The 19,193-nt window shown below is 31.6% G+C and overlaps 1 protein-coding gene across 1 annotated transcript in view; it reads right to left on the bottom strand.

Annotated features, from left to right (window-relative positions):
• knockout (Stork-head domain-containing protein knockout) overlaps positions 1 to 19,193 on the bottom strand; it is a 124,752-nt gene that overhangs the window by 52,030 nt on the left and 53,529 nt on the right. The window contains exon 3 of the mRNA XM_013322545.1: positions 4,134 to 4,329. Within this exon, the coding sequence (XP_013177999.1) occupies positions 4,134 to 4,329 (196 nt within the window). The remainder of the gene's footprint in view (positions 1 to 4,133; positions 4,330 to 19,193) is intronic.

The following is a 19,193-nucleotide window of genomic DNA, read 5'->3' as shown; positions in this document are numbered from 1 at the left end:
CCGAATTTAAAAATATAGGAAGTAGCAGATTCAAACCAACTGAATATGCATATAAAATTTTTATAAAAATCGGTTTAACCGTTACGAACGATGGTAACTAACTATCATGGACACGAGAATTTCTAAAATCTAAAATATTTTAGATCTATGTATTTTGGAAGAATAAGACGGACCAAGAATAAGATTTAAATAAGAAATTCTGCTACTGTTTTCACCATTCTAATTAAATTTGTATAGAAGTAGGTTAAAGCTTGTAACAATTTGCCGTTTTAACAGTAATTCAACGAACTGCAACCGATATAAGTAGCCCTACAAAACGTAATTGAAAACATTGCGTACCGCGAAAAGGTATAAGGTAATTTGCGTAGACGATGTAAGTGAAATGGGTGCGGTAATACTGAACTCCAATACTATTACCTGTTACCTCCCGCTGGGTAACTATGCATACTGATGCGTGTAAAATTAAGTGTTTCCAGATAGACACCAATTTGTTATTAAATTTGCAAACATTTCGTAAGCATTCACATACTATGTCAAACATCTGTCGGTTTGTTATTTATCACTGTCCAGATTGTATATACACTAGCTGTCGTACGCGAGTCCGTCCGTGCGAATTAAAAAAACTTATTTGTAGCCTATACGATCTTTTAGATTATGTTCTATATCTTTGCCAAATTTAATCTAAATCGAGCCGTTCTGGAGATACCTTCTAACATCCAACCATCCATCTAAACATTCGCATTTATAATATTAGTAAGATTTCTTGACTTTAGTTTATTATTTATATAGCGCTACTAAATTACGGAGATAGCTTCGTGGTATGGTTTATTATATGTACATAATGTAATGTCGCACTAATGAAGTTGCTTTAAGCTGTCATAAAGGGTTAAATTTGTTCTACATAATGCTTTAATGGCATCAGCTTTCTACAGATACCTTGTATACAATGAAAAGATAAAACCTCTACGAATCAGGTTTTACTTACCATGTTACGCTAATAGGTAATAAAAGGGGACACTATGGGAAAACTTGTAAGTAGAGTTAACCTGGATGATGCAGAATTTAAATTCATGGTATTACATTGTCATGTCACTTAACGACCGGTAAAAGCAAGTTCAATCTCGACGAAGCATCGAAATGGTCTTGAAAATTGGAAGAAAGTAAAAGTTTTTCTTTAAATTAATTTCGTTCTGTCAAATATATTGTTCAAAAGATGAAATGGCACGAAATGAGGTTTAACGCAGACAACTTCATATTTTTACACAGTTTCTCGAATCCGAATTGCTACGAATTGGCATTTTTTTTTCATTAAATCACATCACAATTCTGAACTTCGAACTTTGATATTTAAATCAGTACCGTTTTATACTAAAGTTTGTTTAATTGATTTTTATAAGATTACAAAAATCTTTAATAATGTCAAATTAAGATTTGTTTAAAATAAATACATTTGCTTTAATAGTTTGTAAGTCAAGTAGCATTATGAAACAACAATCCCTGAGTTTCATGACATTCCAAAAATGGTGTCCACTTAAGTAAAGTTGCTACATCTCTTCCGAATTTGAAACATTCATACATTCAGCTTGTTAAATATGTTGTAAGTGCATCAAGTGTACTCTTTTAATCTTACCATTACTGACATTTCTGGGGGCTTTAATGTCAACAATTGTGAATTCAATGTTGCAAATACTTTTTGATAAGCAATACAGTTTGTTGAGATACGAACGTTGATTTTCTAAAGCTAGTTTACTTTCTTCTAGCGTATAATATTTTAAAATGTGTAGGAAACATGCTTAAACCCAAGATAAATCATCTGATTGCTAATAAATAAAACAATATGAAAAAAGTAGAACTAGACAAAAAAAAGTACCAAAGACTTTCTAATATTATAAAAGTGAATGTTTAGATGTATGAATGTTTGAAGATATAAAGCTTAGCTAAGTTTTTTTTTTAATTTCCTCGCGGACGGAATCGCAGGCAAGAGCAAGTAATTTTATATTACTGAAACAATTATAAGGGGGAACGCTTCCAGTATCTTCGGAACCTTGCCTAAATGGACTCCTTTTAATAATATATTTTAGTTAATTATTCGTTTTTAAATTTATTATTTAATATCATAGATTTAAGACTATCTTTTAATTAATATTTAAATAATATTTCATTGTTTTTTTTAATATTTTAAACTGGATATGAAAGATATTTAGTTGTAAAATATTATAATTAAAAATATGTACTTATTACCAAACATTTTGACTTTGCCAAATTGCCCTGATTGACGCTTATTAAATAAAGACAAAAGTGTTTAATAATTGGCATTGCACAATTTTAAGTATTTACTTTAATCTTAATTTACTTAATAAGCTTTTAAGGACACATGCAATAACTTTAATAACTGTGTAATGTGTTTTATATAAATTGTAAATAAATAATAATGACAAACTTTTATTGATCATTTATTGCATGAACCAACCATTAATTTAATATTACTCCAAAATGATTCAAGTCACCTGCTTGCATAAATTCTTTTATAATGCATTAAAGGGACGGTTTTATTCATTATGTGAAAATTTTTACCGTAAATTATTTTGAATTTATTATGATTGCTCGGACGTTTTATAGTCCGGCCTCTTTTCTAATTTTCAATATTCTTTGTCATAAATATTACTAAACAAATATAATTTTGTGCAGTAAACATGACATCGAAGTTTTCTTGAAACTATCTTTCGAATCAATGGCACTTATTGTTAACTTGTTTACCAAATGTTTCTACGCTCTATTGAAAGTTCTTTGAAAGGATTGTCGGATAAAATTTATTGCGATATCTTTACAAAAGTCAGAACTATGATTTATTGTGAATTTTACAATTTGTTGACCAAATTTTTCGATACAAATATGTATTAAAAATAACTATCGGAACACAGGAATGTATAAGCCCTCAAATATCGCAATTACAAATCAAATACCTAATTTCAATACCTAAATGAAATATGAAAATTAGACTCTATTGCTATGCAAATTTGACGTATATTCGATTAAAAGCTTGGTTGTAACTACATTCAAAACGTCCTTGCAAGGTCGTTCGTAGGTGCACTGGTACAAAGAGAGCCGACCGCGTGGGCATCGCACATTACTTATAACTTCATTGTGTGCAAATTGTGGGAAACGTTGATGGGATTTTTTTTTTACTTATATGTAGGCGAAGTTAATGTGAAAAGCGATTTTTCCGTAATTACACACGAGAACGGAAATTACGAGCTTTAAGCTTCAGTGAAAAAAGCTTTTTGTGGAATAATGTATGTAAAGTTGCTTTATATTTTTTTTAAAGAGCTTTATTTAGCCAGGTATTATTTTTTATGCATTTAGAAAACAAAAACGTTACAGCAGCACACAGCCGCGTAGTCGATAACGACTCATCGTAGAAAGGATTTTTTTCCTCCTGAAAATGTCGTAAAATATACAGCTGTGTACAGTATTGATAGAACGAAATATTACCTATAAAATTTTCACTAATACGTCTGTAATACAGACGGGAGTAGTTATTTCTAAGTTATAAATAAACACAAATATTCCACCACTTTGCAAACAATGAAATTCCAAGTAGATTAGCTTCAGCCGTATTATAACTCAGTTCAATAATCTTAGGATTGTGCGTACCTTCGCCTTATTCTGAATAGCTTCCAAGGTGCCCGTTACCGCTTCACAATTATATAAAACCTGAACGTTTTACTGAGCACAGACAATAAATCACCTCGTGCACCGGACTAGATGCAATCTAGTTTCAAGTTTATTACAGCGTTTGTTGAATTAATTCAAGTTATACGGGAGCTAACTCTAGCTTTATAATGTGTGGGTTGAAATCAGTCTCATTCTATAGCACGGACAGATAAATTAGGTAATTTATGGTTTTTAGCAATCAGAAATGAGAAACTAGACGTTTTAAATGTTCATTTAATATTTAACAAGTTCTATACAATAATGTTAAACTAGTTACTATTAATTTAAAGTAAAGTTCATTTTTCTTCGAACTTAAAAAACAAAAAAGAATAGACGTTAAGGAGTAGGAGGATCGCCAATTCTATTATGTCTACGTTACCCTTTATAACGTGATTTTGACCATAATAATAAGTACTTACCGAGTCCACAAATGAGATATGTTGGGGGCGGTTTGAGGACGGAGCGCGAGTACGCTCCGCGGACAGTCTCGAGCGCCCGCGGCGCGCCAGCAACCAGCAGAACGCCGGGCGCCACATAGCCAGCGTACCGTAGTTCCGCGGTCGCAGCCGCCAGTGCGCCCGCCCACCAGCATTTAGCATTCGCTGCCAGGAAACTCTGATAACAAAGAAATATTACATTTATTAGAATAATAACAGATGACCCAGGATCGCAGGAAATGAACACAGAATTGAATAGTCACTTAGTATAGATTTCTCGAAATAAGTTACCAATTAACGACTTTGAGTACGACCTGTCCTGACTTAAATAAGTGTTGGTAATACTCTAGATAAACTATATATTTTAATTTAATTCACAGATAGTTATAATAGTTTTAGTATTTATATATTGTGTCCAATACTGTCGAAATATTCTAGCGTCGCTAGGAAAAGTCGACACAAAAACAAATATAGATTAGGTCAATCGCTTATTCTTATTTAAAAATCGATTCAATAGTTTTTTAGTTACATAAAAATAATAAAAACACATCAAACAGATATATTATTACCAGTTACATGATGATTTTGCAAACATGTTCGTTCACTACACGCGCAATATTAATGAATATTATTTTCATCATCGTAAACACCAAAGTATAATTATAATTAGCGTAGGCAATGCCTTCAATCAGAGATCAGAGTGAGCTGGATATTAATTATATTTTCAGAGCTCACAGTTTATACTTTATAATGGCTGTTATTAAAACTAGCAAAGGATTATGTAAATAATAGTAGCAAGAAATAACCAAGACTAATGTTTCAGATTATCAAACCTTCAATCAAAATATTTAAAGGAACGAACGTAATGTTAGTATCGCATGAATTTATTATGTAAATTAAACATAACATTGAATAACTTCGTTTAACCTATTTCAAATAGTTAAAGTATTGTATGGATAGACTTTGAGAATTATTAAATACTAGCGGTTGCCCGCGACTCCGTCCGCGTGGAATTAAAAAAACATAATTATATAGCCTATGTGTTCTAGACTTTGTTCTATATGTATGCAAAATTTCATCGAGATCCATTCAGCCTTTCCGGAGATATCTCCAAACATCCATCCGTCCATCTAAACATTTGCATTTATAAAATTGCTAAGATCTATTCTAAAAAAAAAACTTTCAAAGAATATTTAACTATAATTCAGATATGATTTTGTATTGTATACTGCTTTTAGAAATTTCGGTTTGACCTGTTTGTTACGATTGAATAATTATCTTATAATTACTTTAGTTACGATTATTTAACTTTAGTACGTTTAATTAACTGCCAAAACGTAAAACATCAAACGAGAATTTCAGTTGCTAGCGATATGACGTCATAGTTCGTAAGATTTTACTATGGAAGCCAAAGTTAACAAATAAATCTATAACCTTACTATCTTGTTTGTTAGTAGTAACTATTCTTTATCTACATCTACAGTTAGTTACTATTAGTTTTGTCAAAAAATATACTGACAAGCTGTAAGATAATATTAGAAAACATATTTTTTGTACTAATTATAAAACAAATTTAAACATAATAAAAAACTTAATGTAAACTAATTGAGTTGCAAATGATTTAATTTGCTTGGTATTTGCGAACAAGTTTTTTGGTCAGTTTCTATACAAAGTTCAATAACCAAATGAACTTATAAAAACCACATGATGACATACCGCACGTTAAACAGGTTTTTTGCTTATTTGTGCGCTAAAATAAGTAACATTTGAGCAAGTTTTTCTTCAATCTTTAAAACAGAAGAGTGGAAAATTACAATACTTCAAATAATGTTATCACATAGGTGCATAGTTCAATTTTATTTAACAAATTCGTAGTTCAACTCTGATGAATGGAAGGATAAATATCTCCAGAAAGACTGCTTGGATGTCACTCAAAATTATATAGATGTAAAAGACAGTTTGCAAGAAGACGATTGCGGTTCCTCTGGTATTGCTGATGTCCATGGGCGTTGTTGAACACCTCGGTGTTCCCGCTGCTCGTTTGCCATCTTCTGTTATAAAAAAAAGACATAGACTACTTGTTTTAATTCAGCGCGGAAGGAGTCGCTTGCAACAGCTAGTGTACATATTTAGATGCTTGACTTTCCTTAAAATTTAAATACGAATTATTGTGTTTAGGTGCGATGTGGGTGTGCTCAAGCATCGTGGAGATACTAAGACATGCTCGACCACAATAAAATATTGGTCAAGCACTACGTATAATTAAAAAATTCGAAAGTGTTTAAACTCATTGACTATTAAAGTGTCTCAGACGACTAAAATGGCTACATGCCTGAAGCTAATTCTTTAGATATTTTAAAGTGCCATTAAGTCTGTTAAATGGTACATAATGTTATATTAGTAATGGAATTATCACGTTTAAATTAACTTAAAGATAAACGTTCTTTTCACTTTGTCTTTTAAACAGGAATATTTCTAAATATGAACCAATATCGAAGTAACCGTAGGTTTCTGGGTCCAATATCACCATTTAAAAACATTTTGACAAAGATATTATTTCTTTACAGTAAATAATTCTATAATTTAATGTTTTTTTTGTGTAAAAAAGAGAACATGAAGTAACATGACAAATATTTTATACAAGTCATGGCTACAACACCAATAAATACTTAAAGCTTTTTTTAAATAAACTTAAAAGTAAAAAGTGTCTTATGCTTCTGTTTTCAAGGTATGAAATCGTTTGGCAAACTAATGATGAACTTGTAAGTGTATTACACACGGAATTCGAGGAATATATCTTGATGACATCAAATGTTCACGATGATGACGTCATTACGTAATGTCCGTGGATTTAGCGTGGCTTCTTAAGGTCATTCACACAAACTATTACTCGAACGTTTACTAAAAACCAGTTCGTATTAAAATGTTTCATTCTTCTATGTTAAATTTTAATAAAAACGCGTACTTACACTGCTGTACTTAATTTAACCACATGGAAGAGTTTCCGAAGAGAAAAACAGGACTAGTAATGTAGTGAACGGAAGGCCACCAAAATAGAATCAAAAGCAAGAAGTATAATAGTATGTTTCGTATTTTATCCCTACTACGAAACTATTTACCAGTGGTTTCTGAGACCAAAATATCTGTATAAAACATTTCCTCATTATTATCTTTGACAAAATAGCAATAAAATATGTTTTAATCGGGGATTTTAGTCTCGGAAACCCATGGTTACTCTGATACCAGAATTATGTAGTTGAGCTAAATTAAATTACGTGAACATAAGTTTCAGTGACACATTACCTGATTGAAATATTTCTCAATTAACAAGGTGTTTAAGATGAACCGTGATGTAACGCGATGTTATCTCGTTAGTGGAATGAACATCTCAATTCTAGTGATTACACTTAGAAGGGTGTCGGTTATTCAATTTAATTTGATTTCATTACACTGGCTTTACTGTTGGGTAATCAGATCTGACCTTTTTAAGATGACCACGATTCATCTATAGTTTATAGAGTCCCTGTATTTTCTTATTGCTTTGTAATAGAGTTCAAAATACTTTAAAAATTTGTTGACACCGGATTTGTAATAAGAATCTGTTTATTTTCACGCCTTTGTAAAGTGAAAGAGAACGATTATCTGAGTTTAAGATGAATTAAATAAGAGTTTTTTTATAATAAAATTGTTAACCAGTTCATAATTTGTTACGTTTATTTATAAAATTAAAACTGTCTTTAAAGTGCAGCTTCAGGGTTTTACTATCACATGAATCGTTATTCTATGTGGATACGATTTTTTATAACATTACTTTGAATATTCGATGTTAACTGTGATATTTAGTAATATGTTCGATTATCAACGAATACAAATGTAGAGAAAGAACCAACTGTTACGGAATAATCTATCCTATTAATTAAATTGGACTGTCTGTATGTAATACCAAAAGAGTATTCATATTTATTTTTTTATGTATTGCGTCGACTAAGTTGCGGGCAACCGCTAGTTAATAATCTAATAAATAAAAATATTTAGAATTAGAAGAAAATTTATGCAAGTGTTTTCAGACTTTCTGAAAAAATTTCCGTAAAAATATTAAAATTAACTTGTATACCCAAATACTAGCTTCATTATTAGGTTTTTAAAATATTTTAAATGAGAACAAGTTTCATAAATAATTGTTTTTTTTATATAAAAAATACATTACTATAATAAAGAAAAAAAAACTGCAAAGCAATCGTAGAATTTCCGATTAGCAAACTTTAACAATGGCGGAGTACTAACGAGACATAAGTATACATCGTCAAGTGCATAATGAAGACGTTCAGGGTACGTATCACTCTCACGGGAACAACAACCGGACCGTGACAGATCACAATGCATTCTACTTATACCACTTCGCATGAAAACCGCAATGATAACGAGCGACGATAACATTTGCCTTTGACTTTTAAATAACAGGACCAGACGAGCTCACATTTTCCTCTGTCAAATAAAATCGTATAAGTTCTATGCTTGTGTGGTATGCTCGTTCTGTATTCTCATACATAGCGAAAGATGAGAGATAATAACAGCGACTTTTGCCTAGTCCATTTCTCTATAGTCAAAGATATTTGCCATTCTTTCACACTTCCGACTTGAGTTTAATTAAGTATTGTTGCTTCCTTGAGTATGTTGGAAAGTTGTCTTGTTAGTACCATAGTGCTTGACCTTTTGTTTTGGTGTGATATTTTTTTTTAATTGTCATTTTAACAAAAGCCGGCACTTATGCCAGATCTCAGGAAACTATTTTTGGATATGACACAGATTATATTCAAGAATCATACATAAATTTTAGAATCAATTAATTATTGACGCTTATCATTAAAGCTTTTCTGTAAAGTTATATTTATGAAACCAAACAAAAAATCCTCTAACGAAATACCTCAAATCCGGCCAAAAATCCTTAAATATTTTATTCCATCTAAGATGTTAGAAGGAAGTATAAAGTTACGGAGTACATTTAAAAAGCCAAACGATGTTATGGATGGCCACAGACTGTTATAAAAACAAGAAATAAAACTTTTCAACTGAAGTTAACGTCGCAAAGTTAAATGGGAGTTCACTGGTTTACGATCGACGGTTCTGAACTCCGTAGGGAGTTGTGGCGAATATCAAAGTATTGCTTCACTATAACAGTATAGTTCCAATCTAAGATTTATTACTACAACTTTGTGAAATTTTAACAAATACTAACGGTCTGAAATTTTATCATACTAATATTATAAATGCGAATGTTTAGATGGATAGATGTTTCTTTGAAGATTTCTGCAGAACTGTTGAACAGATCGCGATAAAATTTGGGATACATATAGAACATAGTCTAGAAGATCAGATCTTATCTTAACAGAACACTAATTATGTTTTTAATGCCGCACGGTCGCAGTCACGGGCAACAGCTAGTAATACACAAAAATGTACAGTATTAAATTATTCAAACTTTCGTGAGTGACTAAACTGATATATAAAATCAGTGAGCGACGGGCCGCGTCCGCGAAATAATACCAGTGCCACTCATCCTGATGAAGGGCCCCCGATGGGCTCGAAACTAGTCGGTGCCGCCACCGGACGTACATACGTGAGTGTTTAGCCGTGTTTATATATCAGTTTAATGTACAGTATGTACTTTGACTACAGTTTTACTTTGTGGTTTTGGCTTAATATCAAGAATTGCAATTTTATAAATTACTTTAGTGTTACAATTACATCTCGATTATTAATTAAACTGTATTTAGTAATTATAAAAACAACACATATCCTGTTCAAAACTCAATTTCCTTTAGGTAATAAGATTGTAACATTACACTATGTTATTTGTAATCTTTGAAGTTTCTAGTAATGAATAATATGTTACAACGTACTCAATTCAACGTGAGATATAATCAATAAATTGACAGATGTGTTCATCAAATGTCGTAACATAAACTGACAGACAGGACGCGGCAAGTACCAATGTTACTGCGCCTCTGTTAGAACAGGCTTTCTTCAATTTATCATATTACGAATGCTGCAAGACGTGTGTTGTTAATCAGTTTGACATTTGGAAAATTAAAAAATATATTTTTAGGCTCATTTATTGAACGGCTGTTAGCTTCCTATTAGCATTCGAGTTACTAATCAGAATACAGAAAAATGAATTGTGTTGTACAATTTTTATTATTTCAAATATCCTTTTATTTAGTCGCTAGCTGTCGCCCGCGACTCCGTCCGCGTGTTTGTATAAAAAAAAATTAGGGGAGGACAACCCTTAACATTTAGGGGGATGAAAAATAGATGTTGGCCGATTCTCAGACCTATTCAATATGCTCACAAAATTTCATGAGAATCGGTCAAGCCGTTCGGAGGAGTATGGGAACGAAAATTGTGACACGAGAATTTTATATATAAGATAAAGCGTGTTTTATTCTTCACAATATTTAAATAACAAGGAAATGTTTAGTAAAGTAGAAAAGTATAAACAATAAGATTTACGCTTGAGTCAAAAGCATCATAAAATTTAGTTATGATCAAGAGGTTAAGCCCTTTATATTAAATTTAAAGAGAAACTACAAATTTACTATACGTGCAGTCTATAAACATTTATTTTCATGTATATATTCTTGTATACGCTGTTAACTTCAATCGATAATCACAAACCGATTTCTATTTACCATTTTATTTGATAATTTTTACATGAATTTATTCTGATTATCTTGTATCAAATAGTTCGGAGTTGTCGTAATTACGTGGGCAGTAGTAAACATCTCTATAAATCCAATGTTTACTGGCTTCGATATGGCGACTCGGACCTTACGTCCTCCCAACCGTGTTAGAAAGTTTATAACACAATGTTAAATTAAAGATATATTTATACAAGGTAATTATAAATATTTGATGTTAACTATAAGTAATGCAGTTACGTGTATCATTAAATGATAATTGTAAAATTTAATTCTGTAGAAGTGAATATTAAGTTAGTGTTTGTTTACATTTTTCTATCGCTAACTTGTGATGAGAGTTAAGCCTGTCCCTAAGCTAGTTCCTTAAGAGAAACATTAATACAAAATATCAGATATTTTAAAGACCTTTTATATTAGATTAAACTGTAACATCGATATTTTAAAGACCTTATATATTAAATTAAACTGTAACATCTATCATATCAAACAAAGCAGAACGCGTGTCAAAATTTGAGATATTACACAAAAGGACATTGCGCTAGTCACAGCAATACGTCACAAGGAAAACCGCAAGCCTAGGAATTAATTCAAAGCCGTGTGCAACTTCGATCTGAAATGGAAACTGAGGTTTGCTCACAGCTTATATAAGTTAACATATTGTATTGTATTTCCTTCACATTGAAATATATTAATAGAGTAAGTGTTATTTATGATTTTTTGTGTCGACTTTTTTGGGCAGTAGTCGATATTTTAATATCCACTGCTGAACTGACCTTGACCAGGTCATCGGTCCATCCTGCGGGAGGCCGTATTGTATTAAGTCATTACAGCTAAAGGATTATTATTATATGACGCAATCAAACTAATTCATTAACATAAGTGTCTGAAATTACAAGTTACGTTAACGAATTATTTATCTTGAAAGATTTTTTTTAAATTACAGTGCAGTGTAGTTTCCTTCCTTTTTGAAGTGAAGACGAATTTTGTTAAACCGATAAAAAATTAGGTATGTTTTTAGCAAAACTACTAATAAAATATAAGTTCTGAAAGGTAAATCAATATTGTAATAATAATTTTCAAATTATTCATACAATTTTGATGTATTTACAACATGCAAGAGTAAAATTTATTAACGCAACAATAATGTTTAGTTCGTTAGCTTTTAAATCCATTAAGCAATTCAAATCGTAAATTTCAATTATCCTGGAAGTCATTGGTTGGTGGGTCAAAAGCTTGCAATGGCTTTATTTGTGGTCCAGTATTGTCGCTTATGATAACTCTTGTTACATAAACCGCAATGGACGCTGTTGTGACAATTGCTTTAAAATATTCAGGTTAGTTACGTTTTCCTGTTTATACATGGAATTTAATACAGTTTGGAATGTGTTTTACGTCCGTTTAATTTTACTAGGAGTGTTTAGAGATAGACAAATTTCTTGCTATTATTTACGTGATGTTTTGGATAGGTCGATCGTTTGTACATGAGTTAAGAATAATTGCAGTATATTTTTAGTAACTACGGTACATTTATTTTTGTTTTTGTGTGTTTGTGTTTTCCTTTAATAGAAAATAATCATGGTAATGATTATATCCATCTTATAACATCTATTAAATATATTTTTATAATATTTTTTTACTTTTTCGATTGCAAACATAAATACGAATATATTTTTTATATCCTTACAATTAAAGACACACAATTTGTTATTGAACAAAGGTAAGGCGTTAAGAAGACAATACGTGTAAAACTTCCCAGACATTCACCTGGTATTGTTCAGTGATGTGTTTGATTTATGTTTATAGACACACTGAGAATACGGAATTGGGCATTGTTTTCGTACACATAATTACAGACACTCTTAGTTGATACAAACATCAGCTCACTATACTTCCACACTGAGGGGATCGAAGCCTACCCTTAGTTAGTGGCAACAAGGCCATAGCCAACCACACTGGCCTAGTGCGGGTTAATTGACTTCGCACATATCTTTGAATCTCTTCTCAGATATGTGCAGGTTGCATCACGGTGTTTTCCTTCACCGTAAAAATGTCGGATAAATGTACAAACGTAGTACAAATGTTCGAACCTAGGATCTACAGATTGCAAGTCAATTGCTTAACTCCTGAGCCACAGAGTCTCTACTATATTACTCATATTTAGTATGTATAGTTAGTTTAATTCTTTAAAGTGTTGCACCGTAACCTAGTATTTATCTGTGTGTAATAGCGGCAGTAGAGTACAGCTGAAGGATTTCCTCTGACATAACGTACATAGGATTTCCTAGACTCCGTCACAACTCTCATACTGCATGGGAACCGACGGACGGTGTCAAAATTAATGACTTTTATATTGTTGCGTGAATGTATGGGTTTATTTACATATATTAAGCCCTGAAAACTACGTACTTTAAGTTTGTTTATTCAAGTATATACTAAATAGTATTATTAAAAGAAACGATTTGTTTGTTTCCTTGCATTAAATAGGCTGCGAAATTACTGAATGTATTTGAAAAGTTCTATCACTGTTGAGACTCCCCATAGTGAAAGAATACACTATCCCAAGTGACTCAGGTTATATGTTTTAATAGATTTATTTTTAATACCACGCGGACGATTACAAGATTACATAAAAATATAAAACAAATAGTTGTGTAGTAAAGAGTTATACAACTTAACGAAATATCTTAAGAAGTAAACAGATACACCTCCAAAGAATAAATCGCATGCGCATCCGGTGAAATCAATCTTCAACCATAGACGGTGTAAACAGACCATAGAATATAACAGAATGGTCATAACTACAATTCCTTCTATAAAATAAAAGTGGTCAATGAAAACTTATCAATGGAACTTACACGTATTTAGAACTTGATAGACATGTCTGCCATAAAATAAGTTGGCAATTCTAATAATTATGAATTACTGTTGCACGAGCTGGAGGAAATTGTCTGGCTTTCCGAACCTTTATGGTAACAACGTGGTGTTTATATGGTGACGTTAAATTGTTATTTACATTTTTTTCTCAATCGGTCTCTTTATGATTTTAGTTATGTATTAAATAAGGGTATACGCAAGTTATGTTGTAATATATAAAAATAATCGTGCTTCGTATACGTCGAATGCTTAGATTAGGTATGTAGGGAATTTATACATGACTTACTTCTATAATAAATATAAAATAATATTTTAAATTTTAATGAAACCATAATTCTAACAGAGTTTATTTACAACTAATGGAAATTTTGACAATAACTCAGTGAATAATTAAAGTTTTATTTATTTTGATAAAATATACATCTGCAACTTTTAGTTATTGCAGTTGCCTTTTCCCTTTCTTTTCGGTAGCCGATTGCTCTTTTACTACCTATCACTCTTTAAAAAATATTTATTGACTCGAGTTTAACCAAGGGAATGATCTCTTGATATAAGCTATAGGTTACATTTAAATTGGTAGATCAAGTAAACCTATTCAAAAGTGAACAAATACAAATATAACTATTTTCCATAAAAGTTCCGACATACTGACCAGGTCGACAGTCAATTCAAGCAACAGTACTTTCCCGCTGAAACACAATATGTTAGCGAGGTATCGTCTCGCTTCGAATCGCAACCGCATTGGATATCGACGTAATGGGAGCGTGTTCATCTCACACTATTTCCTGCTCATTTCATAGATACGACACCGCAGACGTTGAGACATAAAAGGGTCAATAACCTATGTTGTATAATTGTTAACTTTATATTTTAAAGCTTCTAATGTTATCGAAGCTTTCGACTGGCTACTCACGGCCGAAATCTATATTCGATCCTTGAGATTGATCTGAAAATTGTACAAATTAGTTTTCCAATAGCTGGTTTGAGATCGTATATTAATTTCGGACGTTAATGATCGAGAAACTTTATATTGACAGCGATTCTTGCATTTTGGTTGAACGAACTATTAAATGCTATTGTGTTTAAATAAATAATATATATGCATTCTAAAAGTTTTATATCTAAATCAATAGGAAACAATCGTAAAATACAAAATAGAAATTTGTCCAGTCTGATCAAAATACATTAATCCATAGATCTAGTCTAACCGGATCTTTGATTCTGGTAGAAAATGTCTAATTTTATATAACTCGTTGTTTAAATCAACATCGGAAAATAGAGATTAGTCTGCTATTTATTAACGCGACCAAACATATATCTAATAAATTCTATATACCGCTAATTAAAAATTCTAAAATTTTATTATGTTCTTATTTTTTCGAAGACATGAACGTACATGTTCAAAGTAACGTTGAAAATCAGCTAATCCAATATACGGGCTCACAGCCAACATTAATTTTGGCGATCGCAGCCAACAACGCTATACATCAGACGCGACGACCGAAAAAGTCGAGCTCTTTGCCTAACACGTGCAATTACACCCCTAACATATGCTCTCGAACTCGATTGAACTAAATTATTATAAATCAGTTCGCAAATTTCTCATAACCTTTTTATGTCTGTGCCGAAAAAAGCCATATTGAACTTTAATAAAAGACGTTAAAATGATGACAATTAGTACAGCATTATTATAAAAGAAAAATAATTAATGGAACATTTAATATGACATTTAGTGAACTAACATTGAATGAACAAATCATTAATGGACGTAATTTTCGTCCGTTATCCGAGGCTTGCTTCCTGTTTTATTCTTAGTAAGTCCCTAATATTTAAACTAAACAAATTAAGTTAACGTTTTTCTAGTAGCCGTTTGTTGTGAGAAATGTCTGAGTTTCCCTTGGTAAGGGATTCACCCAATCGGCCGGAATGGGTTGAGCGATTTCCCCGATAGCGCGTTATTGCCTCAAAAGCAATCAATGTTCCCTCTATATGTTGCTTGTTTCCGTGCATTTTGTAAATACAGTAGACGACATATAAACCGTTTGCTATTTGGAAAGATACGATCTATTTGCGAATTTAAATGCGGTATAACGGTAAAAACTTGGCTAAAACAAATAACTGTAAGTAGGTGTTTGTGCTTGTTTTAGTTTCATTGCATAGCGAAAACAATATTTTTTGACAAATCCTACGTAAACATCAAACTTTTATGAAAATATTACAGGAAAACTATGTTTTGTAATGTAATTTCTTACCCAACTAGAAAACTCAACAAAGCTAAGTACATGTTTTAAATGAACATAGCACCGTTTTGTTTCTAGGTAGTAGTTGATAGGTATCGATCGGAAGCTCTCCACTAATGACACATAAGTCAGCCTGTCCGAGGAAACAGCAAACGACGTTATCCTGCCCTTTGGGAGCGTAACTTAGTTATGCTAGCATATCGTGGATACACCTTTAATAAAACTTTAAATAAGTGACTGGTAATAAATGCTTCTACAATATAAAAAGTCTTGAGAGGCTTTTATTATTTCACTACAGATTTTTTAGTACGCATCTTGTTAAAGGTTAAATATTGCTTAAAAACTAACAAGCTATGGGCACAGCTGTGAAGGGACCACTGAGACACATGAAGCTGAATATAATATCTGCACGATCAGCGACATAAATTAAAATTAAGTGAGAAGATAACAAAGTTGAATTAAAACCATCTCTATTTTTAAATATAGCGTATACTCATGCTTTTATGTCAACGCTGGAAAAAAGAGAAAATAATAAGCGGCTTATCCATGTTTTCTCACGTATCAAAACGAATCTGAGCACAAATATCTGGCAAATGTTTCCCGCTCTCAATCAATTTGAACCAATTTACAGGCTCCATGTCTTCGACTCCTACCTATTGCAATTGACAGCTAAGGAAGTACCAAACTTTGATATATAAATAATGAGTTAAAAAATGCGTGTTTAGGTGACAAGCAATTTTAAAAAGCCAAAATGAGCGAAGTCCAATTACGAAATTATATTATGCATAGCTTTGACTATTTTATTAAATTTTAATAAAGAAATCACTAACGGAAATATTTAAGCGTTCCCAATCTTTTTTTACCTTCAGAGGATAAGTGAAAAGGTATTAACTCAAAAACAAGGGCTGTCAAAAACGTGTCTGATGTAGTAAATTAGGGTTGCACCCTATCCGTCAAGGGCACGCGCCTCTTAAGTAACTAATGGACAGGACCCTCGCAGATTTACTCCATGGATTTATTTTTAGAAAAAAAATCGTGTAAGCATTCTCTTGGGGTGTCAATTTTTATACTTAAAAAATAAGTGGGTCAAACGATAAATTAAATCATTTTCATTAATGATTCAAAAATAATATTCTAATAAAGCAATATTATAGTGTAATATTCATCACAAGGTTTTGTGTTAACTTTTATAATTAAATCAGGTGAAGTTACGCGCAGTGCTTTTCAACAGCGATCAAGCTGGCGGGCGAGCTGCCGTCAAAACGTCAGCCTGACAGCGATTGCTTCCAATTACGATTATACATTGGCCCGTACACTCAAGGCCGATAAAATGTACCAACATAAAATATGTATTTTTAAACTAGGAGTATTATTTCGTCATAACTTTGATTTGCAAAAGTTGAAAGGTTAAGTGATTGGTAAATAGTAAAAACGATTGAGAGGATATAATTCAAATATAAATCAATCAGTTTGTATTATAACAAGTTATTATTTAGTAACAAGTTTAGTAACAAATATTACAACATTCTTCTTGTCACTATTCTTGATGAGTTAAAATTAATTACAATTTCAATAGTATTTTGCAACAAGCTTTGACCGATCGCATCTATTATCATTGTACTATTTTATTACACAAAATCAATCTAGTACATTGTGTTATAGATATTGGTATAAGACTTTAAAAAGATTTCTCAAATAAAAACATTATGCCATAAACATTCTATTAAACGATAGGGAACTTATATTGCCAATAAACAATTGTCGATACAATAGAAGAAAATTGCTAAACAAATCACAATATTAATAAACAATCAACCTGTGACTGATCGCACATTACACATAAAAGAGAAAACAATTTGACCTTCAATATTTATACTTTTACTTGGCGTCAAGTGTATACTGAATTAGTGACAATGTCGACTACTGGGAATGTAGACTTATGTAAATCAAACTAGTTTTTACTTTCTTTTGTTCAGTGAGTTGTATGAACAAATGAATTTGTTCAACACAATGTTCGCAACTAGACAAGTACTTTATTCCAATTAATTTTACCCGTGACTCCGTCCGCACGAAATTAAAAAAAAATCTAATTAACTCCATATGTTCTTCAGACTATGTTTGACATGAATGCCATATTTCAGTTAGATCAGTTTTTCCGAGTACTAGTAACAAACAAACATCCAAACATTAGCCTATATAATATTAATAAGAAAGGAGGAATCTCTCCAGTACATATCAATAATAACCATAAACAAAAACGCAACATATTCTTACTAAATACATTAATCCTCCTTTCTTTTTTATTAAAAATAGTATAAAAACCAAAGTAAACTTTACTAGTATCGTGAATCCTAATCACAGTTCAACACAGCCCAACCCTATTCGTTATTTCCAAGTTCAAGACCGCAAGTAGCGGGTGTTTTCACAACTACTATTTGGTTAACAAAACATTCAACAAACAAGACGAATTTCACGCAAGTCAAAAGTTCAATTGAAAGTTTCACTCGCCGTATCTTTTAGATAAGAGAACTCGTTTAAGAAAAGTACTGGGTTACGTTTGTATACAATGCTAATTGATATATAGGTAATGATGTAAAGGTGAAGATTTAGCAATGCTAGTATAAATCATCATAATTTTGCGTATAAGAGAAAACCCCAGAAGTAACTCTGTTATCAAAATGTAAAAGCCTTAGCACCTCTTGTATACCAAAATTATCTTGTAAGTTTGAAATAACTAAAAGAATTCAATAAAGAGACGCAAAAGGAATATTAAAAGAACGACGACACAAAATTAAGTCGATTATATTTTGATTATAGCTTATTTAAAACCAAATGTAAATAACAACCACGATACATAATGATTAATCGTCCTTGAAATAATCAATGTTTCAATTCGTTGTTTCGTTGTGTTAGACCACCCATCAAGGGTTGTACTCTAATTTTATACTTCAACAAAATGTTCTTAATACTTGTTTACTGTTTTTAGTTTAATAACTTTGTGAAAGTGTAAAGGTGCTTCCGCATTCGTGTAACGTATAAATAGATGGTGTAATAATGGATGTTCAAAAGCCAACGGATCCCTGACACCTTTTACGATACCCCGCGGGGATTACGATATTACGTGGTTACTTTTGCATACGTAATAAAAAGAATAAAGCGATAAAGTTGACAATATTGAACGCAAATATAGCCTGAAATAAAAAAAAAAAACTCTAGTTCTTATTAGTCCT

The sequence above is a fragment of the Papilio xuthus genome, unplaced genomic scaffold (assembly GCF_000836235.2).
Source record: "Papilio xuthus unplaced genomic scaffold, Pxut_1.1 DF825928.1, whole genome shotgun sequence".
Lineage (NCBI taxonomy): Eukaryota > Metazoa > Arthropoda > Insecta > Lepidoptera > Papilionidae > Papilio > Papilio xuthus.
This window is presented reverse-complemented; position numbering and strand designations above follow the sequence as displayed.